Below are 26481 nucleotides of genomic sequence, written 5' to 3' on the forward strand. Positions count from 1 at the left end.
AAACCAAACCTAAGTGTTATCGATTCCTTTGCTTTTTATCTCCCCCCCGCTATGTTACAAAAACAAAAAAAAGCAAAGAGTCAGCCCGGCTGAAGTTTTGCACGTTTGCATAAAAAGCCACAAATTGAACAGATTTTTATTTCGACATTGATTGGGAGCGTTATGGGCAATAATGGATGGGCTCTAATAGTACCGCCTTACAAAGATAAAACGCCGCACGGACAGTTAGGATAATTTACACGCCACTTACAGCTCTAGTATACAAATAAATCTGTGGAAACTCCACCACTGTTGCTTTGGCGAAGATGACAAACACGAGCACAAACGCCATTATCATTGATCGCCAAGCTTTTATTATAAACTTCCTGAATGAAACTGTTTGCCCCCCCCCCCCCTCTCGCCTGAAGCAAAAGGGCATAAATTAACATGCAAAATAGATAAGACCAGCTATTGTCTTGAAAGTCAGTGGCGTGGCATCAGGACAGGACATTTTTCTCTCCAAATGACTCCGTCCAGCTCTGAGCGTGCAGCGATCCGGGGGATGACTGAGTGAGTCTTAAAACGGGGGCCGAAGTCAAGCGGAGGCCTTTCAATGACACCCTCAAGGTTGAGGGCTCACTGGAGATTCAATGTGAGACTGGGTCTTTTTTGGGTCTCAATGGTGCGGCTGTTATGATGGTGAGAGAACGACTCCAGAGAAGAGAAAAGGAGCGTCACAAACCAGACGTTGGTCCTCAAACACCAGTGAATTAGCTCCTGATATTAGGATCTAAATGAGAACGCTCCTGTGTTCGATGGCAGCTGCTGAGGGATTATTTGTTGTCTCGCAGTTTGTTGTCCTGCATTTAAAGAAAGCTCATCTATCAGAGGTCCTTCCCAGCAGACAGAACCACAGAGAGGGACCACCAGAACCCCCCCTTCACCCGATGCTCCCAATCGGAGTCCGAACCTCATCCCATATTCCAGCAGCATCAGTTAGATTAAAGCTCTACAGACCCCTGAACATCCTTCCGCCCTGAGGAACAGAACCCGGACTGCCCCGTCCAGTCCAGAACGTGTGACCTCTGACCCCTGCCTGACATCTCAGAGGAGAACAAAGAGGTTCTACACAAGCTGCACTTCAGCCACCTTCTAAATGATAATATTCACAATAATAACAACTCTAATAATAATAACAACTCAAATCTCTTCCCTAGATCATGATGCAATTTTATTATCAAATATTAAATTATGCTGTTAGCTGCATGGTGTTAGCTTAACGGTAAGATCATTTACAAAATGCGACCCCTCCCCAACATTTGGGGCCAGTTGTCCCTTGAGTTACGCTGCAGTTTAAAGTCATCTGAAAAGAGGCCTTTAAGGTTACAGTAATCAGAAAGAAGAATCCAGATGGGTGATTAAAGCCCTATATGTAACCGCCCCTTCCTCTCCAAAAAGCCTGAGTCATCACTCAGGGTGGAATTCCTTTGACCTCCAATTCAACTGTGGAATTCCTGGAGTAATTTAAGTCCAGGATCTGTCCTTTAACTCACATAACAAAGTCTGGAGAGGCTGAGAACACCAGGTGATTTCAATACAGAAAAAAGTGCCATGTTTACTTCTGTATTTCTCTTAATGCCCAACACCCCCCCCCCCCCCCCCACACACACACACACACACAGAGCTAAACTACCACTAAATCAACTGGTCAATCAAGTATTAACTAAGAACTGAGATTTTTCAGAAGTATTTCCAACAACGTATTTAAACATAAACACATCATGCTCTGCTGTCTGAGTGCTTCTTTACTGGTGGTTTCCAGAGACTTTAAAAGCAGAGGTGGACCAGCCATCAGGTATCAGGCCCCCCTGCTGTGGGGGCAACTTCCTGTCCAGGGACTGGAGACCAACTCCCTCCCACCCTACTATCAGGATTAAGCTGCAAACCTTCCTCCCTTAAAAAGATTATAGTTTTATAGCCATGAAGGCTAGACACACCTTTAGCATCCCTGCTGTAGGCCGAGGCTGCAGAAACACCATCCTGACACCTTTCTTTTCTCTTCCTTGGCTCAATGCGCTCTCTCGTTTCTGACCTTTTCCTTCACCCTATCTCCCTTCCCTCCTGCTAAACCTGGCCAGCCATTTGCACCTACATTAGTGTGGTCCCGCTCACAGTTTTTGCTGTTAAAAGACAGCTTCCATTTGCCAGTGTTGCATGAAACTGCTCACTCAGGAGTCAGGCTCTGACTGTAAATCCCAATAACTGTTTCCAACGAATCGTGTGGACTAAAAAAAAAAAAGCTGTGAAATCCTAAAACCCACTTAATGTTCCACGAAAAGCAAAACACAATATTACGCATCAAAACTAAACCCCAGGATGCTTGAGTAAAAGTAGTTTATTACTTTTCACCTGCCTGCATAAATATTCATAAAGGCTTAACAATATTGGTCCTGGAGGGGGGGGTGTGTCTGCGGTTTGGAGATGGAGAGAGCTGCAGTGTCAAAAGTGAAGAGCTCAGAGGAAAATTGAAGCCCCATAATGGAAACATAATGGGCTTAGTGTCAGAGTCTTGCAGACGAGCCAGGGGGGGATGCACGGCTGCCGTCACCCTCTCTTACCTCAAGGCAGCATTACTGGGTTTAGGAAGCCAGGACGAGACAACGGCGGGTCCCAAACAAGCTTTAGAGATACACCAGCAGCATAATGGCAGCATGCGGCCGGAATTCATAACAGTGAGATGGTCAGAGGTTGTCTCTCTGCGGGGCTGCAGCAGCCCATGTCTCCCACTCTGGTGGAATACTCAAAAGGCTCCCAGTCAACTCAGGAAAAAGTTGGTCCTCAAAAGTCATTCGCATCATTTCTGGAAGCTTCACGATGACGTCGACAGCATGTCCCCACACTTCAGTCCCAGCTGCTCCCCCTGGGAGGAACACAGCTGCACTATTTCACCTCTGTAGCACAACAGCTGTCAGAAAGTGACGCCGCCTTCGTGGTGACGCGGAGACAACAGTGGCAGGTCTGTAGGTGTCCAGATGGGTTTCTAGGGCCTTCTTTGAAAGCAGAATGAAGTCGACCACTGGAGGAGGAGGACGGGATCAGGGAGTGTTAGAGAGTAAAGGATTAAACTTTGTCCTCGCAGTGTGCAAAATGCTTCTCCGTCTTCCTAAATCGTTAGTTAAAATCCAGATTTGTTGTGTTGTCATCTGCTGGGCTGTGAGCGTGTGTGTGTGGGAGAGATGGAGACACAGATCAGATGGCTTTAGAACCACTAAAGCAGGTTTAACCTCGGACCATGTGTTGGTTATTTTTGGAGAACATCCAGATCTCTTTTATATGACACAAGAGTCTGAAACTGCCATACGTGTGCGGCATTATCAGACGGATTAAAACGATAGCGTAAAGCTAACGTCAGTCCGCCTGAGACGTTTATTCTGCATCAGAGCTGCAATAGCATTCAAGCACCTACAGTGACAATATGTTCTTAACAGCTCATTTCAGCTTCACCCTCATGTTCCATCATTTGAATCTTCACAGCGTCTAGTAAAGCGGCATCAGAACCCAGTCCTCCAGGGGCCGTAATCCACCCGGGTTTTCTGTCCAACCCAGGAGTTCTTCCTGGTAGGTCAGAAGACCTGGTTGGATTCTGGCCTTTTGAGGACTGGGTTCTGACGCCCCTGAATGGAGTTTGACCTCTGATCGTCTTTCTCAAGATTCATAACTGCTGTTTTTTCCCTGCCCAACGTCCCCCTGCGAGACTTCGGCTCTGATTATACTACCTCCCCTGAAGCCGTACAACTCAAAGCCTATCCGCTCTTTCCTTAAGTCTTTCTTGGTTACTGTATGAATGAACTCTCTTTTACGTTCAACTATGTGGCCGGTATTTAAGTTTAAGATCGTGTGTGGACTCTACGTGATCAAAAGAACAAAGAACTGAGAGGGAAATCTCTGTTGGAAGTCTTTAATATAACACACGGCGAGTAATTAAAGCATTCCTTTAATGTAACACAACTCAATCATGAAAAACGATCAAAGAATGCTGACCCAGACTCGCGGGCTTGGCTCGCTGCCAGCCGCGGGGCGGGGCGGGGGGGGAGGCGATGTGTAGAAGAAACATCCTATGACAGTATAATATTTCATAAGTGTAATGGTTATTATTTTCTGCAACATGTTTTATTTGCTGTTTATACATACGATGTATAAACTGGAATGTGTGATTATTTTGTTCCAAGGAGGCTGAGAAGGTACGACAGCAAAATGTCAACCCGTTGACGGCTGCACGTCATGTCACAATAACCGTTGGATCGCTCAATCCTACCGGGGATTTAAAGTAAACATTCAGGACTGATGGTGGATGAGAAGACATGCGGTGAGCTTCGTGCGTCTCAATAAATGGAAGGACTGACGTTTGCACTCAACACTTCCAGAATGTGCAGCCAACAAAACCAAACTCACCTCAAGTATTTGGAAATAAAGTCAAAGAAAACCTTCACTACCCTGCTGTGCGTGGACAGAGCGAGACAAGGTCAGGGGGAGGAACGGAAGGGGTGGCGTGGGGATGGGGGGTGGGGGGTGGTCTAGCCTTTCGGGGCCGTATACTGGCGCAGGAGGGAGGAGATGGCGCTGGACTCGGTGACTTCCTCGGGGAGAGAGCCCTCCATGTCTTTGATGGATGGATCGGCCCCGGCGTCCAGCAGGAGCTCCACGATGTCGGCAAACTCGCACGCTGATGCTGCCAAAAGATAAATAAGAGAAGTACAAAGGCAGAGTTTAGGCAGGCAGAGGAGTGGGCCCCCGGGAGGGGGGGGGGGGGTACATTTCGCAAACCTTTGGATTTTTTCCCCCTAAAAATAAGAAAATCAGCAGATGACTGTTGAGCACCTGCTGATATCTGGTGCCAGGATGGTGTACTTGTTTGACTCGATATAGTCGCTATAAAAACCCCTTTTTTAATGGAGCAGGCAGAGCAGAATCTGCTGAGAGTTAACAGAAAAAGGATGGATGAATCTCTGATCACATCTTCCACTCAGGAAGAAGTAAGAAAAAACTACAGCTGCGTGCATCTGCATCCATTTGCAATTATAATTAGCACATAAACAAGAGCTGTCATTTCTGTCGCATCCTCTTGTCCTGTTCAAACAGGCCTGTTTGCTGTTTTGGTCTTGAGAACGTTAATAACCGTGAAAGATTGTGCTGTTTGGGAAGGACGAGCTGCTGCCTCTTTCACCAACACATTAGCTGTAGTTGTAATTAGCACAGTGTCAGGTGTGGGGTGACAAATATGCAGCAGAAAACAGCTTTTGTTTATATAAATGTGTGACTTTTTTATGTTCATTAGTTTACAATCAGTCCAACAGATCCATCTCAATAGGTTAACTTCATCAGTAGGAGACTTTTTCCATCCCAGTGAGTATCCAGCCCGGAGCAGCCGTGTGTGTAAGCACATCTTGCATTTGTTTTTACCTGGACAAAAGCCAGAATTGGGAATTTGATGGATCACTACAGCTGTTGATGCTATGTACCCTGCTGGAGTAAATTTGCCTCTTCTGCCATCTTTAGCGGGATAAAGTATTCCCGTGCAGCAGTTAATGAAAAGCCCATCTGTGGGCCCGGCACTGACACCGGCCTGGACCCACGGTTCTCTCAGACACTTTATTTCTGCGCCACTGGCAATTTGTGGCCTGCTAAAAGGGTCTTCTCACTCTCCGTGCACAGGGGGAGGAAGGTGGAGGCTTGCACTTCCTTAACCCAGTTAGCAGGTCCCTACTTTGCCGATGCACCTCTCTCCCCTCTGGCACCTTGCCCCCCCTTCACTTCTACTCTCTCTCTCCTGCTCTGAGTGCTCCTCTCTGGCTGTGTCGATCGCTCGCTCCTTTTAAAGAGCGGACCTGCAGGCTGCACCATGATCGCTGATGTCAGCAGCCCTGGTGATTGACAGCCAGGCCTTTTAACCTCCGGTCCAGCGGTGGTGGATGTGTTGGCTGGCAGGTGTGTGTGTGTGTGTGTGTGTGTGCATGATAATGCATCAGAATCCCATCAGGTGTGTGTTTGTGTGCATGTGTGTGTGTCTGCGCTCAGCATGTTTCAAACACTATAAGAAAATTTGTATCCTGCAGCCAAATTGGACTAACAAAGCATATTTTTTCCAGTCACAGTGTCGGCCCTGCTCTTGTTACAGTATTAAACCAGCGGTGTGTGTGTGTGTGTGTGTGTGCGCACGTGGAGGGTGTCTCGCCTGGGCCTTGAGCTGTAAAAAGTGGTTGGGCCTCAAGGGAGCCTTACAGGAGAAAAATTTATGGTGAGCAGTAAACCCTCGATTAATCACTTGCCAGCTGCTGTGGCCCTGTGCAAAGAGAGGTGGGAATGAATTTTCATTCTCTGCTATTTGTCTCTTGGAGTTCATTGCCTATGTTTATTAGTCATCTTTTTATGCCCCATCCTCAAGGCTTCCTTTTTGGAGTGTGTGTGATGCAAGAGGGTGATGCAACACCACCAACAGGCTGTCTCTACACACACACACACACACACACACACACACACACACACACACACACACACACACACACACACAGTCAATGAATAGTGGTCCTGCCCCTCAGGGACGTGTGTGTGGGACTCCGAGTGGGCCAGGAGAGTCTGAGGACCAGTACTGATTTCCTTTGGGAGGTCTGGCAATTATTTTACACACACACACACACACACGTAGGTTTCAAGTGTAGAAGGTAAGTGTGAAAAATGGAGGAGAAAGAGGGTGAAGAAAAGGACAAATATTGGCCACAAACAGATGTTTACAGACAACGAGCTGATTTATCTGGGGAGATGAAAGAGCGGCCACAATAATGGAGTCAGCGTTCAATAGATGTGACTTTCTTCCACAAATGAAATATTCACCTTTACAAAAACTAAAAAAAAAAAAAAGAGATGGTGAAACTTTTTGAGAGCGAAAATAGAAATCTTCTTACCATAATGCAGAGCTGTCTGTCCTTCATTATCCTGTAGGGAAAAAAACAAACAACAAAACAGGGTCTCTTTATGAGCAGTTCAGTAACCATTGAAAAACAAACCCTTCCAGGTCAGGAAGCACGATAATACCAATGTTCTGGTGGCTTGAGTGTGTGACAGTGAGCAACAGATTTTTTTGACCTGAGAATCAAATCTCACACACTGACCTTCAGTGCTGACTTAGTGATGCTTAAACAAGTAGATGCATCATTCTTGTGAGAACAGGGGGTTGGAAAAAGGACGGAATTCCGTGTGTAAAAGGACACGATATGACGGGTATCATCGACGTGAGGTCCGGCTCTTAATCACTGCCCCGGCCTGCCTTTGCACCTCATAAGGATGATGAATGGTCAAACTGTTGCCTCCGCTCTGGGAACATTGTGCGGGGCAGAACAAAGGTTTCAGCGGGGACAGATTAAACGCCGGCAGGTGTGGCGACATTTTTCCCTCCGTGCCCAAATGTCGCCGCGGTGGAAACACTCACACATTACTCAAACTGCTACTGTGAAATCATTCATCAGCCCTCGCACCTTTGACCCTGGCAGCAGATCCCCTCGTGCACTCTCAGGGTCTGGTTGATTCCATGTCCTTCCTCTGCTCTCTTCTAATCCCTCCTCCTCCGGTCTCTCTTTCCCTCCAAACCACACCTCCCTCATCTATGCTCTTCCATTACCCGGCTCACCGTCCCTCCTCTCTCCCCTTACATTACCACATCCACCTTTCTCTCTATACTGCTCAGTCTCCTCCTCAATCTTAATCCTGATCAATCCACCATTTCCATTTCCTGCACCTTCTTCATCACTTTCCTGTCGTACATCTTGCTGGGCCCAGTGTAGAGTGATCCTATTGTTCTCTCTCACTCTCTCTCTCTCTCTGGGGCAGCACTTCAGGGACCTGCTGATTGGATTAGAGCTTTCTATTCCCACTGGGTGGATCACGGAGCACAGATGCAAATCAGCGCTGGCATAGAAAGCGTCGCTGCAGTTCACCCAAGACAACAATGCTGTCTGCGAGTCCAACGGCAACCTGTGAGGCAGCTAACACCGTCTCTCACAAGGAGACAGACGGAGAGAGAGAGACGGAGATGGTCGCTTTAGCCGCTGTCACTGCAAATAAACCACAAACAGCGGCTGTGAAAAGTTAAAAAAAAAGCTGTATTGTAATAAAATAAAACACCACATTTCTTTTACTGATACAAGGGAACGCCTTCGGTGGAAATAGAAAACTGCACAAAATGGCAAACTCTTTAAACATCCTCATGTTGAAAGATGCTTTAAGTGCTCACATCAGAGGAACCAGCAACAACTGTCAAAGTCGAGCAACAGAAAAGATGCCAAATGCCTTTATGAAATCTCTTAAATCTTTGCTTGATATCAGCTCCAAGAAAACTGCCCCCGAAGGAGACATTTGTTCCCCCTGATGTGTGTAGTTTCAGTTCCTGGTGCCAAAGCGCCCGTTTTTGATTTTTGTGAGTAAACGTGAACTCTGTCGTAAAATGTTCTTGACACCTGACTATTGAAACCTTCCCCCAGGATTCCCAATACGTCCACATCAGAGAGCACGGATTCATCAGTCATTGGTACATTTCTTGTGAGAGTCTGTCAGGACCCAAGACAGGGAAGAGTTAACTGGAACTGTCCAAAGAAGCAGACCCTTGCTGTTGTAGTAATCTGAGAAGTGACAGAAGCTCGACAGTACAGGTGTCACTCAGAATCTATGTGCGAAGGAATTCCTGATTACTAGTTTAAAGTGGTTCTACAAATATGTGAAGCCTGCAGCATTAGCACACTCAAACCACACAGACAGCAGTTTTAGATCCACAGAATTGTCCAGGAAGTGTCTGATTTACTCTCTAACCTGCCGCAGGTAATAACCTGCATTTTGCCGAGCGCAGGGGAAATTCTGAATGACACCAGAAGTCTCATCGGCACAATTTTAGAGCGCATGATCCTGGGAAATAAACTTTAGGTAGGCCATGTTAGGCCCATCTGTGTATGTGCGGAGAGGACACGCCGGTGTCGTGTGAGGGTTCGGGTAATGCCCTGCCATCCAGACCGAAGCCTTGATGGAATCACAAGAAATTGGATTGTCTTCCATTTGCTTTGGGAGCAACCAGGATGAGACCCTCCCTCCCTCGATTCCTCCAAATACCTGCTGCCATAGTCATCCTCCTCCCAAGCCGGTGCACCCCGCTCACATCCCATTACACAGACATGCTGCCCCGAACCCCCAGCTTTCACATGTCATGGGAAGTTTCCCCTTGCGATGCAGAAACACAAAGTGCTCAATAAAGCGTCCGATTGCACTCTACCAGCAGCGGCGGCGGCGGCAGCAGCAGAGCCCCAGCAACGGGCAGTGTATCACCCTAATGGGGGGAGCAATATGCTTAGAAGCTGCGTGGTTATGCTGAATTTCTGCTGCACCAATCTATCATTTCTACCACAAAGGTTCTGTGAGGAAAGATGGATGAAAGGAAGGTTTGGCAACGGAGATTGAGGAGAGCAAAAGGTTCATCATGATAATATAAACATATATAAACATATAACAGCCATTCTAAAACAGATCCACTAATACCAGCTAACAGGGGATGCTGTGTGCTAACTAAAAGCAGCTCCCCCCTTTATTTTCACACATTCCTGATACCAGTGCATGAAAAACGAACCATTCTCTGTAGGAACAAACATTGGCACAACGGCTCCATGATCATCTTTTACCAACAATTGTTTTGTGCCGAAATAAACAAAATACCACTTAAAGGTGCTCTAATTTAATGCCGATAAACATAACTTCAGCCATTTTAAGACATTAGTTTAATTACTGCGAGGAACCAAGACTGTAGCCAAGATAACTGGGCCTCGTCTTGGCCGTATCACAAGAGAAGCTTTTTTGTTTTCGACCAGCAGAACACTTTCAAAGTTAATTATAATGAGAGAGGGAGGATTAAACACAAAAGAAGAACGCCATGTCAAAGACGCAAACCAAAGACGCATTCACTGCAGCAGAACACAAAGCTAAAGTTACTTGAATGGATTCCTGACAGAGTGTATTGAATTTTTTTAAAAAGATTTATTTTGTAATGGAACTCTAGAAAAGTTCAACAAATGCTTGTATTTAACTGTGCGGTTTGGCTTCAACTATTGATTCGATCCCTTCTAAGTAATTTCTGTTGGTAAAGTTTCTTATTTACAGAGCTTTCTACTGTCAAACTCTAACTTTAGATTGAAGCTCCCTTCCCGACATGCTTGAGCCAGTATTCAATGAGCTGATGCATCGGAACTGATTAAAGATTTAAAGAAATGCAGGTTTTGGTTTGGCTGATCTGAGGTCATTTTCTACCCGTATCCTCCCTTTGATTTTGCTTTCTTTGATTTCAGGAAGGTTTATAGGGGCTTTTCTTCCTCCCCTCTCCTCCTTCCTCATCTCCCCTTACTGTCCCTGACAGGAACATTAAACAAGTTGGGAAAAATGGACAAGCAATTATGATTTATGATGCCTGCTGGCTTCTAATGACAGGGCAGAGATGAGTGTGTGTGTGAGGGGTGAATCGATAAGCGACTGGGGTCATTACTATGCAGATTCCAGCAGGCGGCGTTATGATGAGCAGGTGTCATTAATCAGGGAGCAGATCAGAGCTTGGAGAATGACGGTGGAGACCGAGATCTTCACCCTCGATGGACCTCAAGGAACCAACAAGTAGCAGCACTTTCAAAATGCCCGTTCTCCGAAACGTGCGGTGCCATTTTATATTCACACGTTTGTTTGCTTTGTTGCATAGAGGAAGAAGGATTTCAGAGTAGGGAATTAAACAGACAGGAGACAGTAGATAGCATTCAACATTAATCCAGCTAAAACCAAGACAGAGTGAAAGAGTTTCTACTTCTGACGCCCCCCAGAAGATTTTTGCTCTACACTTTAGTAGCCCCAGCCGACAGTGAGGGGTTCCAAACACAAGCAACGGTCCTGGTTGGATCACTTGCTGCATCTCTTGTGGACGTGTTGGTTGACATGACAGCTGTCGTCCTCATTCTTTCATCTGGGACAGTCTTTATTGTGTGTGCTTCTGTGCATCTGTGTGTGAGACGGCATGAGTGTGTGCCCCCCCCCTCTTTTTTTTTAAAAGGATCTGCATCCCTAATTGAATCTGGGTCCTCTCTCCGAGCCGGGAGGGGCGACCTTGCTGCTCAGCGTGTGATCATTGCCGCTGCCGGTCAAATTAACTGAGCACCGAACCCACCTGCCCTTCACACTGGCCTGGGGTGTCCTTCAGGTGCCACGGTGCTCCTTCACACTCACACCAACGGCTGCCAGGGGCAAATACCACAAATTACAGATATGTATAGTTTAAACCCTGTCAAGAGGCCAAAGAGTTATTAAACTTTAATGATTTTTTTCTCCCATCTCCCAGCCCCACTGTAGCAAAACATACTTTTTGCTCTGAATCTCATCTTTCTCCACCACTGGCCAACCAATCTCTCTCCCTCAGTGGGTCCTGACCCCCCGAACCTCCCCCCTTACCCCCCACGCACACACACACCCCCACATGTCCAGGCTGGTGTGTTCCCGTGGGACACCTTAGCCTCCATTAAAGCCATCAGAGAGGAGGATAAGGTTGAGACTGAGAATTAACATCAGGAAAGGCCCCCGTCCGTCCTCCTGCGGGTCATCAATGATGTTTAAAAAGGAATATATGAAATAAATAAATACATAAAGGAGTGTAACATGAAAATCAATGGCCAGGCAGCAGGGGCTGCGGCTGAGGCATTTGGAGTGAGGGACTCATAAAGCTGAGTACTGCAGGAGACTGATGGAAGGCAGAACACTTACTTTGTTTATTCTCTCTCCTCACCACCCCCCCCCCCCCCCCCCCCCCCCCCCCGACCCCCCCGCCATGTCTGAAACAGTCGAGGACAGCTTTAATGCTCCTGACAATTTATGTGGATGTTTAAGAACGATGGAAATCAAATAGTTGAGTGTAGGCAAAGGCCCAGTGAGTGGCCAATAAGAAAGAAACAACAGCTGATGATGGCAGCGAGGACTGTTACCTGCTGGAGAGGCTCTTTAGGCTGTGCTATTACTGTCAGGCCGCGGGGCTCTCTTCTGAGTGCTCGTATTATAGATTCATAACTGTATCTGTGTCTGATAGGCCCTTTTAACACAGCGCTGCAACGGACTTCATTTCATCGAGTAGAGCTAATGTGCAGCAGCTCCTAAATATGAATCTAATAAGAGCACCTTAAAGTATGACTTGTAAAATACAAAGAACGTTTGAGTGGTGACTTCAGTGCATTTAACGGGCTCCGTCCTCACTGGCTAAGCGGCACCACTAAACTTTAGCTCGACGCAACACTGGGACAGATCGGAGACTTGAATCTGTAGGTTTCTATCAGGGGCCTAAAGCTAAACTACCAGTCGAGAAGGTATAAATATCAAATGATAGGTGTGTTATATGTGTACCTTGACTCTAAAGAAGATGGCCACAGCTGCTTTCTTAAACATCTATGTGAATAAATACTTTACTCATTTAACCAAAACACTGCTGTCATATCATCCCACTGTTGTATATCATTTTCTAGTTTTTTGTTTTATGTGCCTGATCAATTCTACCATCTTATATTTCCACCTTGTCTTTCTTTGGTTCTATTCTGAGGTCCAGGATGCACAAATACAAAGGCGCACAGACACAGTTATGACGAATCTGGCTGGATATTTGTTATGACTGGCCTGACTGAGCCATTAGTTATTGCAGGCTGTGCTGGGAAAGGGGAGGGATACAAACGTGTAATAATACCTCTGCCATAGAATTTCAATCACCCACCATGTGTATGTGTGTGTGTTTGTGTGTACTGCTGTGAATTCACAGGCATGTGACGCCACGGCACAAGAACACAGATGAGAGGTCTGTGTTTCACTGAGCTGAAAGACTAAAAGCTCAAAATGCCCACAAATCTGTGCACAAGCAACAAAATCCATCCAGTTTCTAGATTTTGCTGGATGTTGCAACTTCAGGGTGAATGAAACCAACTGATGCAGGTTTTGAATCGCTGACTGCGGAAAAAGGTGCATGCATCGATGTTAATGCTTCTCTTTGGCTTCTAAAATAGTTTGCTTTTTTTATTATTTACTGCTCATCTCAGGCACAAAATAAGAATGCCACAGTTCAGATGCTCAAAACCTATTTGCTTTTGATTAAAAAAGCAATTGTGTGTACCGTATTTGGATTTTGATTGGAGGCTAAATTAAACAGTTTTAAGCACAGAATACTAAAAACAGCATATTGAGGCCAATCCCCTGCTGAATAATCATTATATGAAACACTTCAAGGCTTAATGTCAAGTATCAAGTTAAATAGGAAATCACTGTGATATGCACAATATACAGGTACCGTATGTTGGTCTTCTCAGAAGTTTGATGATACAATTTAGAGTAATGATGCTTCTCCAGACCCTGAACCAGTAATACACACTGGAAATGAACCTGGTCTGAGCAAGCCCACCATGACAACGCGCACACTTTACAAAATATGCAGAAACAATGCCGTCAATTCTGAGCTGGTTCCGTTCTGTCTAAAATGGGCATCGGTCTAAAAATAACTGATTGCCGCTGCTACACATGTTGTTGTTTGTTTGTCTTTTTTACCAGGATTCAAACTCAAAATTTAAATGAGAAAATATGACATTAATCACCAAATAAAACCAGCCACAACAAAAAATGGGTCAAATTTCCTGGCATGTAAAAGCCCTCAGTGTCTCTCCTGCAGCGTACTGGAGCGTGATCCCACCAGACAAATGTACGTGCACATACGGGCGGCCTAATAAGATAAACCAGTCTGATACTGCCGAGACATCCCTGAAAGTTTTAAATGCAGATTACATGTATGAGACTTCTACTCTCTGGCCACCAATTGTGCGCTGCCCAGTCAGATATTTATTACTATTGATCTAGCTGGTCCTGGCTGGAGACTTTTGTTCTGCCGGCTCGAGGCTCTGACCTCAATTAAGTTATGAATTTCTATCTGATAGACTAGGAGTGCCTGAGACCTGCTGCGGCCATGCTACCATGCTGGATTAATTAGAATTAGCGGGGCTGCGTGGCGCCCTCCCCGCCTCACAGATCATGTTGTTTTACTACAAAGTGGAGGCTGGACGAGGGAGGGATGGAGGGATTGGGTGAAGGGGACGGGAGCCTGGAAGAAGTGGAGAGTAATGAGGAGATGGGAAGAGGAGGAAAAAACAACCAAGAATTAAGCAAAACCATCTCAGACAGAGCAATGCGCTTAAGACCTGTGTGATTTAAACCTTAACAATGTTTACTTCCTGGCATTGTGTTCTTGTTGTGTTAACCTGCATCTCACCTGTCCTTCCTCTTTGTCTGTCTAATTCCTCCTCTCTCACTTACCAGCCCAGTAATCACTTAAAATTCAGGCAATGTGCGAGTCTGAGTCGTGACCTTTGCTGTAATCTGCAGCACTTCTGGATGCCACCTCTGAAGACCCTCTCACTTCTGTTCCCACAGGCACGCCCGTCCGAAGCATCAATGCATATTTCTATGGCAACCCCCGCAGCTTGTGCGCAGGGTTAAAGTCAGGGTTTGGGATTTCCTCCTGGAAACCAAAGGTTGTAGGGGATGAGGCTTAGCTGTGGGTGTGGGATTACACCGTCTGGACAGAGAATGACCACCAGGAGGGCGGACACACACACACAAAGATTCTAGACCGATGAACTCACACACTGCCCATCTTAAATTCAAATACTCACACATTTAAACTTAATTTCCTGTTTACTCAGAGTAAAATGGAGCTAGGTGTGTGGATTATTATTATGTGTACCATTGAGTTGTTTCATACCCAGTTTAAATACATTCTGCCTTATTTCTATATTTAAGATTAAGATTTTTTGCTGTATTAAATCAATTGGATATTATTTTAAGTGTTTTTCTTTAGAGACAGGAACACAAAAGTCTTCATCAACAAAGTGAGTCCGAGCAACACACACCAATGTTTCACATAACCAGTAGAGCAACCTACTAGCTTTTAGCCAGAGCTGATTTAATAAACTAGAACATTTAATTTCAGCTAAATGACTGATATCCCACAAAGGAATGAATTAAAACTACATAGACAGTGAAGCCTTTATCCACAAAGTGTGTCTTTCCAAACACAAAGACAACCAAATGCTAATCAGAGCTGTATGTGTTGACGAGTGATCCGTTTTCACTGCTGTCCTGATATGATGGAATGTCCACGACGCAAGCTCATGCCTCATTAATGCTCTTAAATACATTCTAGCACACACAAGTCTGGTGTTTAAGCCTTAATTTCCATTATTACATTAAGTGGAGTCTGCCATTTTTCCCACAGTTAGCGTCGCCTGCCCCACTTTCCGCGGATCTACGCTCTGAGGGAGCGCTGACACAGTGAAGATGGGGGGGGGGTCTGATCTACAACTGGCAGGTGGCAGGGCTGTGATCTGCGTATTCATGCGGACAGCTACCTATTGTAGTCCCTTTCTGCCTTGATCCAGGATTAACTATCAAACGAGCCCTTAATGCAGGTTACCAGGGTTTGGGAACAATTCACTAAAACAATCAGTTGATTAATTTTCAAACGATTTTCCTACTTTGCCGAGAAAATGATAATAGTTTTTACTTTAACTCTCCCCCTCCCCATTTTAATCAACAAATTAAACATAAATCATGTTTGATCTTTATTTACTGGTTGCTGCACAGTTGGTGGAGGTCAGGAGAGATTACTGCTCGCTCTAATAGCGCACAAACCACCTAAACATTTCACTATTATCCTCGTGAACACACAGCATCCCATATCGCCTGGCCCAAGGGAGGCAGCCATTAGGACAGACGCACAGGAACTTGAACTTCATTTAACTTTATCATAACATAATGTGAAATCCATCTTTGAGCAGCATTGTTAGTCGTAAACTCTGTGATTTAAATCCAAAAAGCAAAACCTAAACAGAACAAGGAGGATGTTTTAACAGCTAATGAGGAGCATATTGTTCTGTAAGCCTCACATGGCGATATAATTTGGCACTGCTAGAGGGTGGTATGATTTAGCTGACAATATTTTTCTCTCAGTCACCTCTTTATCACCTCATAAATCTGCTCCCAGTCGCAGAAGTTCAGTCTCTAACACTCAGACAGCTGCACGTTAGATCCCTCCAATACTGGAAAGTCAGGCCGGTCAAAGGATGTAAAAAGTCTAAATTCTGCTTTTTATCGGATCATACAATTTAGATGGCTGGAGGGATTAATAAATGTGTCACCCTCCTCTCCTTATATTTTGCGTATTCGTTAGCAATGACTGCTTGTCAAGGTTTGATTATCATATACAGTAGAAGAAAATTCCAACAGAAAAGCTCTTTCTAATTTCTCCCCAGAAAACGCCTTCATGCGAGATGAAAGATGAATTGAACATCTCCCTGTACGTACATCAATCCTCCGCTGCTGTTATTATCTCGATATGGCTGTAAATCATCAGCGAAGTGTCTCATAGTTGTCCTGCTGTTCAGTCTTTTATGAACCAGTGACCACAAATCCAGCCCCTCCCCACAAGCATGCAAAACAAAAAGGGGCCAGGCATGACAACAAAAGAGAAAGTCATTTGCGAAATGTCCTGATTATATGGGTTGTGCAACGTAAAACAATTTGCCTGATTACTTCCAATTGATCTGGCCTTACAGTTAAAGCCTCAGCGTGCCTCCCGGTGAACTGCACTGTGTCATGATGTTTGGGCAGGAGAGAGGAGTAATTTCTGCGATGTGCAGCTGAGCCAGCTTACCGTCAAAGCTAAAGCCTCCTGGATGCCGCTAAAACTCCAGGATGCAGAAATACTAGGCTAGCTACTAGCTAACTCTGTCTGCTAAAGCTCTGGGGATTTGTCTGTGGCACAAAGTGAATTAAAGGTGACCTTCGGGAAGGGGTGGAGAAGATGAGGGAGCAGTGAGGAGGATTCACTTGGGTTTACATGTGTCCTGACTTCTCTACTTGCCTTCCTCTCCTCAAACACAACCAGACGGATCCACCCATGGGCCTAGTGTCTGAGATTTCTCCATATAAAAGGAACTTTTGCTGTTTTCAAGCTCCATTTGCGGGATGGTTCTTTGTTAATGAAACGCTCCAGACTGGACTGACTCTACGTGTCATGTCAAAACCTGCTCACCTGGCTGTTGATGTCTGCTTTGTTCTGCAGTAATACAGAAACCAGCTCTTTGTGGCCTCTGTCGCAGGCCCAGTGTAGAAGAGCCCGACCCTGCCAAGGCAAACACAGCAAACAATTACTGGGCGTCAGAATACGTCATGAGCAAAAGACTAAAAACCAAATGTTAAAAATTCGCTTTAGTACACAGAAATCAAAAATTCTCACAAAGCTGGCCAAATAAATGATATATTACAGTTCAGAACTCTGACCTGTGGACAGCCTAATTATTGTCTATATATTTTTACACACACACACACACACACACATATATATATGGGTGAGCTCTGTGTGTGTCTAAAGAAGAGAGGTGAAGTGTTGTAGTAATGTAGACCAATCTGGGAAACCCTGATTAATAGAACACTATACAGAAATCCAAAGTACCATCTGAGCACGCCCACCACACACACACACTCACACAAACAAAAACACACCATCCTTTTCAGAGCTTTAACAATCTCGTTCAAATAAAACCTCCCAAGCTCATTTTTCAGTGGACCAATTAGGTAAAGCAAACTCTCTGAGTCAAATTCTGTTGCTTAAATCATATTGATCACCATGGCTGCATGTTAAAATTAATGCTCATGAGCCGGGCCAGAATACCAATAAGTTCATCTGCCTCTTCCTCACCCGCTCTATCAGGTGTGCTGGCAGTGTTCACATCGAGTTTCCGTTAGGTTGCTGCATTTAAAAGTATTTACTTTTGGGGGGGCTGCAGTAATTATGTAAAGAGAATAGAAGAAACAACTCAAGTTGGAAGCATTTTAAGAAACATTGAGTGTTTGCACTGATGAGTAAAAGAAGAAAGAAACTCCTAGTCACTCTTAGACAGGAGCACAGGACCTAATTAAAAGAAAATACTCTCTTTTGAAGATCTGGGTTCACTTTCATTTTGGAAGAAATAATGATGTCAATTTAATTAAAATATACATTGATGACCAGTTGTATGGCTTGCTGAGAGAAAAATGTCACATTGCTCAATGTGCTCCTTCATCACAATAGGAATTTTATATTACTTTGAAAAGGTTTACAGTTTGGAATGGCATATTGTCTATAATCAGTAACACCGGAACTGTCCAGTTTACAAGTGCAAGACTCCTTTTATTCCCTGGGATTTATTAGCAGCTGAACAGAACCATGAAATAAGTATCATTAATATCGCTGTGTTAGTTTTTATCTGAAAGATAGAGAGAAATATGTGACATCAGTCTGTAGACAATCAGACTTGCAGACTGGAAACTCGCCACTGCCCTCTGTCGATCAGCGAGCCACACTGCAGGGGAGCAGACAACAACAATGGCAGCAGCCAGACAAAGCTTCCTCTGGTGATGCCCCTCGACCATCTGGCCTCTGGCTGAGAATTTGCTGGCCGACTGGCCGCTTATCTCAGGAGCGGCGGTGATGAAAGAGAGGCAGGGAGTGAGCCATTTGGCCCTGGCTGATGATGAATAGAGGGCAGATGAATGGATATCAGGGTCAGTGCAGAAAACAGCTCACACTGGTAATAAACATTCACAAGTATCTGAGCAGCAGCTTCCACGTGCGCCCGGCTCCAGGTCAATGAATCCATGATGCAATGATGGGGGGGGGGGGAATCTCTATAAACCATCTCCCATAAACCATCTTCCAGTGACGAGTGTTTTTCCATGATGCTATTTCTGCTTGTCTTCCTACAGAGGCAGTGGTCAGAGGCAGGAACAGTCCGGGTGCACCTAAACAACCTTTCAACCATATAGATTTCTCTTTATGGGGGATCCTATGGTAGATCTTTTGATTAAATTGATGATTTTACTATTTACTCCATAACCTGAAGACACTTCCTTTACAGCTGCTGTGGTAATACCATTCACTATCAGCACAGTTTTATTCAGTGGTGAATGTGTCCTGAAAGTGCAGATACCTCTTCATCTTTAGTATTGACGTCCACTTTCTGGGAGCTGATGGCTTGGCTGATGTGCTCGATGTTATTTTCTCTGCAGTAATCAAATATGTTTTTGTCCTCTTCCCTGGGAGAGACACAGAGGCAGGAAGGGAGAGAAGATGTTACTGGTCACTGCAAGTAAAAGAATCAGATTCTGTGCTTGAACAAACTGCATTGTTATCCGTAAAGTGCTGTTTTTTCTCTCTCAAAATTTAACAAAGTAAAAGAGATAACGTGCTTTTGGAGCCATACAAAAAACCCCTGTAATGCGAGAGTCTTTATTCATCAAAGACATGATAGAAAACGCCAATGCATAGCTAAGCCTCAAGCGGTGGTGACACGTGCCACCTCCCGTGGGAACTGCAGCACTGGACACCCACGCGCAGCAGCATCATCTCACCTCTGATTGTATCTGCTTCAAATCACCGCCTGGCACTGGGGACAAAAGTGAGCGCTTGGGGGAGGAAGGGTGAAGGGCTGGTGGCAGTGGAGGAGGAGGGATGGGGCTGCTGGGTGAAGGGGAGAAAAGGGGTAAAATCTCATTTAGAGCTTTACGCCTTCCCATCCCTCTCAACCATTCAGATTAATTGAATTTATGTTGCTATTGTCCGACTAAAGCCCCGCACGCCAGCCGTGCTCCCACGCAGGGCGTACGTCACCCTCAAGGCCCAAACCAGCATTGCCGGTCTCCCTGTCCAGGCCTTACAGTCCCACTATATAGTGGCCCTTATTTAGGAAATGATACACTGAGCACTTTGATGACCTCAACAGCACTGACCCATGTAAAAAGGTTTCTAGAATCACGTCAAAGTAAATAATTACATTTTTAAAAGACAGAAAGGAGATAAGATAATGAAAGAAAATGTATATGCCCTAGGCAAATGACCATCTGACGGCATTAACAACAAAAAAACCTTAAATGTGCTTTATGCATCACGTGTGTCTGTGTGAACCAGCAAAGGTCATGTTGGACACAAAGGTCATGCTGAATAAAATAAATCACACCCTCCGCCTGGCCCACTGGACTCCACCAACTTGATCAAGAACAAAACTTGCAAGATGCGCAGGCAGCATTTCCCTTGTTTACAGTTGGTGTACGTTCTCAAAATGGAGACAGAAAAACAAAGATTTATGTGCCGTTTGTTCTCTAATGAACCTTCTCTTCAGCTCACAGCTGCACATCTCTCCCCTAACTCTTCTCCTCCCCATCCTCTTTCTGCCACCTCATCAGCTTGCGATAAATCATGAATAACTCATTACATTTTTATCGCTGATAGGTTATGTATGAGCACATTCATTTACATACTCATGATTACTAACGCTATGGTTATTCATGAGTCACAGCACTTGGCCACACCCACTACCTTGTCTGATGGCCACAGTGACCCCAAATGTCCCTGATGGGTGGTGACCATCCATCTCCCCGGCAAATAATCAATAGGCCAGCTCATCAGTCTTTGGTCACTGGTCAGATAAGGGCTGATCTATAGAGTTACACGCGTTCACGTATAAAAAAGAGCACGTGCATGTTTTAAGGAGTCATGACAAATTAGATCATTTCATAAATGAGCCCATTTGTGAATTCATTTGAACCTAGAATTCATTGCGCTGAACACAAACAGACACGCACGCGATTGTGTGCCGAGGCTATAGGCAGATGATTAATGTAGGTCCTAACAAAGTGACATCAACAACACTGCAATGCATGCTGGGAAGGTCACTGGCTACTCTGTCATCCCAGCAGCTGGAGTATCAGGAGTTTGACTGTTTGTGTGAGACAACTTTATGTGCTAAGTGCATGTGCATGTGTGTGTGTGTGTGTGTGTTCCAGTCTGGTGTACTGGCAGATATGTCCTTCATCAATCAGGCTAAACTGACCACAGTGGTGGGGAACACTCATCTACCTGGCCTGAGCTTCACACTGATCAACAGTACAACCACACCATTCATCTCTCTCTCACTCACACAAATGCTCACATACACACACACACACACGCGCGCACACACACACACACACACACACACACACACACACACACACACACACACACACACACACACACACACACACACACATTCACTCATCTACACACACCCACACACTATAAGTCTTTTTTATTATAAACGGATGAGCAAAACAGAAGAAAGAGAAACAACAACAACTCAAAAACAACTCCAGTGTGTGACTGGAGTCGTTTTAAAAAGAGGACGAAAAATTACAAGTGCAGCCTTCAAAGCCTCAATCACACAGTGATCAGACCTGTAGCACATGGATATTGATAATCAATCCAGCTTTTGTCAATTCACACATTAAAAGGAGAGAGGCAATTAACTCTGGTTAACAGGTGCTTAGCTGCTGTTTAATATGGAGTGTGTGTGTGTGTGTGTGTGTGTGTGTGTGTGTGTGTGTGTGAGGGGGGGGGGGGGAGAGAAAGAGAGAGGTGGACGTAATTGAAAAGCAGCAGAGCAGTGAGCATGACAGTTCCAGCAGGTTATGCATGGATTCATTTATAATTGTGTCTACTTATAGGGATAAGTACATGTTTAATGTGTGCACGCATGCGCTTTGGTGTGTGCATGTGCTGTATTAATGACTTTCTTCACGCTGGTTACTCTTTGGACGCAGTTACAACTTGATATCAAGGGAGCGCCGTCCTAGGAAAGCTGCCACACCTGCCACTTTCTGCCATTCCTGGCTTGCCTCCTCACACTCCCCCTTCAAAACCCTCCCGAAATCATAATTAAAATGAGGAGCCTCTGGCCACCTCTGCCCGAGACGGTGCATACTAATGACACGCAGCCATTTAGGAGGAAAACCTGCAGGATTCACACATCTCATTTTCATCTCCAAAAAAACCTCTTTTTACCATTGAAATGAAGATGAGCTTTTTAAGCTTGAGTAACCTGCCAGCCGCGAGTAAATGGAAAAATCTATTTCATTAACATAAATCAGAACTGTATGGTGTCTCTTGGCGCCGAGGCGGTTAGGGTCGGTTTGTCATATGGTACACAGCAACCAAGTCGGACTGAGCATCAAACGGGTGGCAATTCAGAGCAGGGCAAAATGCCAACATGAGAAATGAGGTGCAATATTTTTCCACACCAGGGTCACCTTATTAAATTAAATATATAAAGTCACAGTGAATCTTTGTATATCTATGAAATCAGAGGCTTTAAGAGTCTTTTGTTGTGATACCTGATCGTCTCCTCCTGGTATAGAGAGCTGACCGCCGCTCCTCCAAAGCCCGTTCTCCTCTCTGTTCCTCGTCTCTCCTGTCAAAAAAAGATCAGGCACATGAAAAACAGCCTCCACCTTGTACACATCTACAGCTGATGCTAACAGACACTGAAACCTGATCCAGTTTTACTCAACATCCAAAGTTTCTGTCCTGTACGGACAAGGACGGGCAGACTGTCCTCATTGTTCAGGGCACTACAAAGGATTAAATTCACCTATTCACCTTGAATATATGAACCTTTTGCTTTTCTTTTTTACTGTAGCCTTTGAAAAGACACACAGAGGAAGCTCACAATGTGTAGTTTTGAAACAGGCCTCAGGGGCCCTCAGATGATGACCTCATCGCCATCAAATATCCAACAATTTGTGCAAGGCCAACATTAAATGTAGTGTCTAAATTTGTAGGCCTTGTTAATCTTCTGTTATTTTCTTCCTCCTCCCAGCAATTACACATTCCGTTTCTGTTTAGCCATGACTTTTATTACTCTGCCTATTCTTCGAGCTGAACCTTGGCTCACAAAAGAGCCCACGCAAATCTGATTTCAGGAAATGGGGAAAGTGGGAGAGAACATGACAAGTGGAACAAAACAACTGTGTGTGCACTTTTGGGGACATCTTAATTCACTTCAGAAACTCAGAATATTCGCTGATGCGCCGCTCCTGCTCCTCTTCAGTATAATGTAATATAAACCCAGCGTGTACTCAAAAATTGAGAGAGGAATGGAGGTCAAATTCTGCCCATTATTCTCTGTCCAGCGTATCCCTCTATGCACTCCTACTTAGAACAGAAAAGCCACAGCCATGCTCTGGCGCTTTGTTCACGCTAATACAATCGTCTTTTTAGCGAGGCATTTGTTGGGCTGTCTGTTGAGCTCTCCCCTGGCATTGTGCAGCTGTGGTAGAGTCAGCCAGTCCTGCCCTGCAGCACAGCCGGGGAGAAAAGGAGGTGTCAGGAGTGGACATGCGAGTGACAGTGACGCTATTAAGGAGGCATAAACATGGAAGGGGGGAAAGAAAAATGGAGGGGGAAAGCAATAATGGGAAAGGAAGTGAATGAGGGTAGTGTAGAGCTGAAACTAACAAAGAGTAAAGGGTGCACTGAGAGATTGTTGGAAGATCGCAATCAGAGCTGGTGGGACAAAACAATAAGATCACAAAGGATGTCTAAGGGATCCTTTTATTGTTATTTTAAATTTAAATGCTATTTTCACACTGTGTAAAGCTAAAGTGGATATGATGCTACTATTTGACCATTACAGCATAATGCTTACTACTATGACCATATGATGCTTCTGCTTTTTTTTTTAACCTTTATTGTAGTTATCCTGTCAGAGGAATATTTCAGATGTATTTAATCAGTTGTTAAAAAATATATAAAAATATCTAAAATTATATTATACATGTAGCTCAATATACAGCAATATACAATATATATACAGCTCAATTACAACTAAATGTAGATTACAGTAGTTTGAGATTCTGAAATTTCAATTAGTTCCAGAAACAATTATCAAGTCTACTGCCTATCTACCTATTTGGCATGTTTCTAGAATGATTTCTGAAGAAGACAGTACACTGGTCATGTTGCAAGTAAATGTTTCATCTATTTCCCAATATATGAGGTATTAGAAAATGGAAATCACGATCTCATCTATTTTTAACGCAGTGACACTGACCTCTACTGGCACGGAACTACATTGCATCAATAAAGGGCAGCAATAACGCTTGGCACTTTTGTATTAATCATTTTCTCTTGCTATGAGCCATAGGTCAACACTAACGTCAAAATTCAAGTAAATATAAGATGTTAACAGCAATAATAAAATAACAAATAAAAAGTATGAGGATATAAAAGAGAGAAAACAGAGAAAGAAAAGTCACAGTAACTCTCTGTAGGTGGTTATCTGAGTCTACTCTCAACACAATAAGTGCATATGAACTGTTATTATGGTTTATTTTAGCCTAAATGCACACATGTACAATGCACACATGTACACACATGCACACGTGCATAAGAAAAAACTTTGGTGGTATAATGTTACAATCACATTTGAATAGTTGACCAGTAAGAATGGACATACAGTATAAGCTAACACTGCATACACTATTACAATATTAAGACTTTGTTTTACAATTCTTACTATTGGTAATCCCAGTAAATTGTTTGAATATGATGAGTGGCCTCAAAATTGTATTTCAGTGCTGAGCTATTTATAGCCTCTGCCCCTCCCTCTGAATCTGTATACTGGGTGAATACTGACAGGAGCCTGCTACTGATAAAGTGACTAGATTAACGTAAACATACATAGATAACCCCATTTATCTGTTTATCTATTAACTATCCATTTCCCCTTGACAAAATTGAGAGCTGCAAGCAAGATATCGCCTCATCGGGAGTGGTGATGTTAAACAACTTTGGCAACAATTTAAAGATTTGTCATTACCTTCGTGCTGCCTTCAGGGTCTAAGACATTAATGCAGGCAATGTACTCCCGCATTGCCTGTTCTGCTTCCATGTCTCCAAGCTCCTTCCATGCCTGCCTGTAGTCATATTAAAATGTCAACAACATACCCAAGAATCAGCTAAATGGATGTGAATCATACAATGGGTGTGTTTACAAAGACAGACAGAAAAATGGCCTCCTAAAGAAAGACAATTTAAACAAAAACAAAGTTAAATATGATGATTCTGGTCCATCAAAGAAATGCCTCCTAGCACATTCTTCAGCAGCACATTGCTCAATGGATTTTAGTAACATGTGGACAACCTGGAGAGCATTGTTGTCACATCATTTAATTTAAAATCTATACAAAATGAATTCATACACACCATTTTTTCTGTCCTTCAAAGTCAAAGAAGCCAGGTTTTGGAGTATTACACTTGCCAACTTTGGCCTGAAACCAATAATATGGATTAATGACCTTATTATCTCTATCGTAATCACATACATTACATGCCAACAAAATCGTGTTTATGTGTACTTCATCGGTGATGTTAAGGCTGTTGAGTATTTACTGTGGACTTCAAATCCGAATTTCTTTGGCAAAATTAGTTAGGGTTTATCTCATACTCACTTGCTTATATCGTGCATACAGGTAAAGCAGCTGCTCTCTGCTAGCCGTCTGAACCAAATCTCGTAAACGATCAGCCGCAGACTCAAACTCCCGTTCCAGCTCTTCTCCATCCACCCGATCTCCCATTTCCATCGCACTACAGTCAAATTTACTCAAATCTAGATCGGAATCTGAGTCCGAGCCTGCTCCGCCGAGGGGCTCTCCTGTGTCGGGCCGAGCTGGGTCCGTACCTGAGCCCGTCGCAGTGTCCGGAGAGGACGACGGTGAACCAGAAGCCATGACTGTAAATATTTACACGTTAGCCTCCAGTCAAACACGCCGTGGGTTGAACGTCTAAAATACTGAAAGGGTCCAAATGAAGACAAAAGTGATGTGTGCGTCTGTTAAATATTTCAGCAAATATTCTGTTTTTATATGAGTCTATTATGTTCAAACATCAGCGACAGTAGGATTTGTTTCTCCGGTTGGTCCGGCTACGGTCCTTTCCCATAGAAGATCCGGATAACCCGCTGCCAGTAACAAAGGTTCCGCCATCGTTTCTGTTTATGTTGCCATGACGGTGCCGAATTGTGAGTGCTTTAAAAATAAAAATTCAGGAATTTTTTTGAGGTAGTTTTCCTTGATAACGACTTTGGAAGAACTCGTGAACTGCTTGCAGTAAGTTTACCTTTATTAAAATCTAGATTTTAACACGGAGAAGCAAGCTGTTATTTCCCCGTAACTTGAAATATATTTATTAGAATTTATCATTATATTTTAGTAAATGCTGGCTTCATGATTATTGATTATGATTACAATTTTTAGCAATTGACCTGCTCCATTGCATTTTATCAATTATTTTTCCGAGCGTTACATTTTGTTATACTAAAATTTCGACTATATTTATTGCCAGAAAATTATTATTATTAAAGTCGAAAAATACTTTTTTCTCACTGTAATTACGTAATAACTTAAAAGTCCACCTCTGTGGTAGACTGTGATTAGTAAGTTTTCGCTTTTATTTTCCCCAACATTATCTTTAAAACATCCATATATTTTTTTGTCAACGGTGTACAATAT

At 44.1% G+C, this 26481-nt stretch overlaps 1 protein-coding gene across 1 annotated transcript; it reads right to left on the minus strand.

Moving 5' to 3' along the window:
• Window positions 1-3921: 3921 nt before the first annotated feature.
• Window positions 3922-25931, minus strand: acbd6 (acyl-CoA binding domain containing 6). The gene is made up of 8 exons (XM_003974190.3): window positions 25423-25931; window positions 25178-25242; window positions 24792-24888; window positions 22306-22382; window positions 19089-19194; window positions 17153-17242; window positions 6939-6969; window positions 3922-4708 (listed from the first exon to the last, which is right to left on the minus strand). The coding sequence occupies exons 1-8, from the start codon at window positions 25699-25701 to the stop codon at window positions 4554-4556; spliced, it is 900 nt and encodes a 299-aa protein (XP_003974239.2). The 5' UTR covers window positions 25702-25931; the 3' UTR covers window positions 3922-4553.
• Between the last annotated feature and the right edge of the window lie 550 nt (window positions 25932-26481).

Source organism: Takifugu rubripes, chromosome 20 (assembly GCF_901000725.2).
Source record: "Takifugu rubripes chromosome 20, fTakRub1.2, whole genome shotgun sequence".
Lineage (NCBI taxonomy): Eukaryota > Metazoa > Chordata > Actinopteri > Tetraodontiformes > Tetraodontidae > Takifugu > Takifugu rubripes.

Excerpts from the sequence above, each read along its gene's own strand:
- acbd6 (XM_003974190.3), bottom strand. The coding sequence starts at position 25,701 with ATGGCTTCTGGTTCACCGTCGTCCTCTCCGGACACTGCGACGGGCTCA. Across the intron at positions 22,383-24,791 it reads ACCCTGAAGGCAGCACGAAG|GAGAGACGAGGAACAGAGAG; the intron begins GTAATGACAAAT and ends TTTTTTTGACAG. Across the intron at positions 19,195-22,305 it reads TACCAGGAGGAGACGATCAG|GGAAGAGGACAAAAACATAT; the intron begins GTATCACAACAA and ends TGTCTCTCCCAG.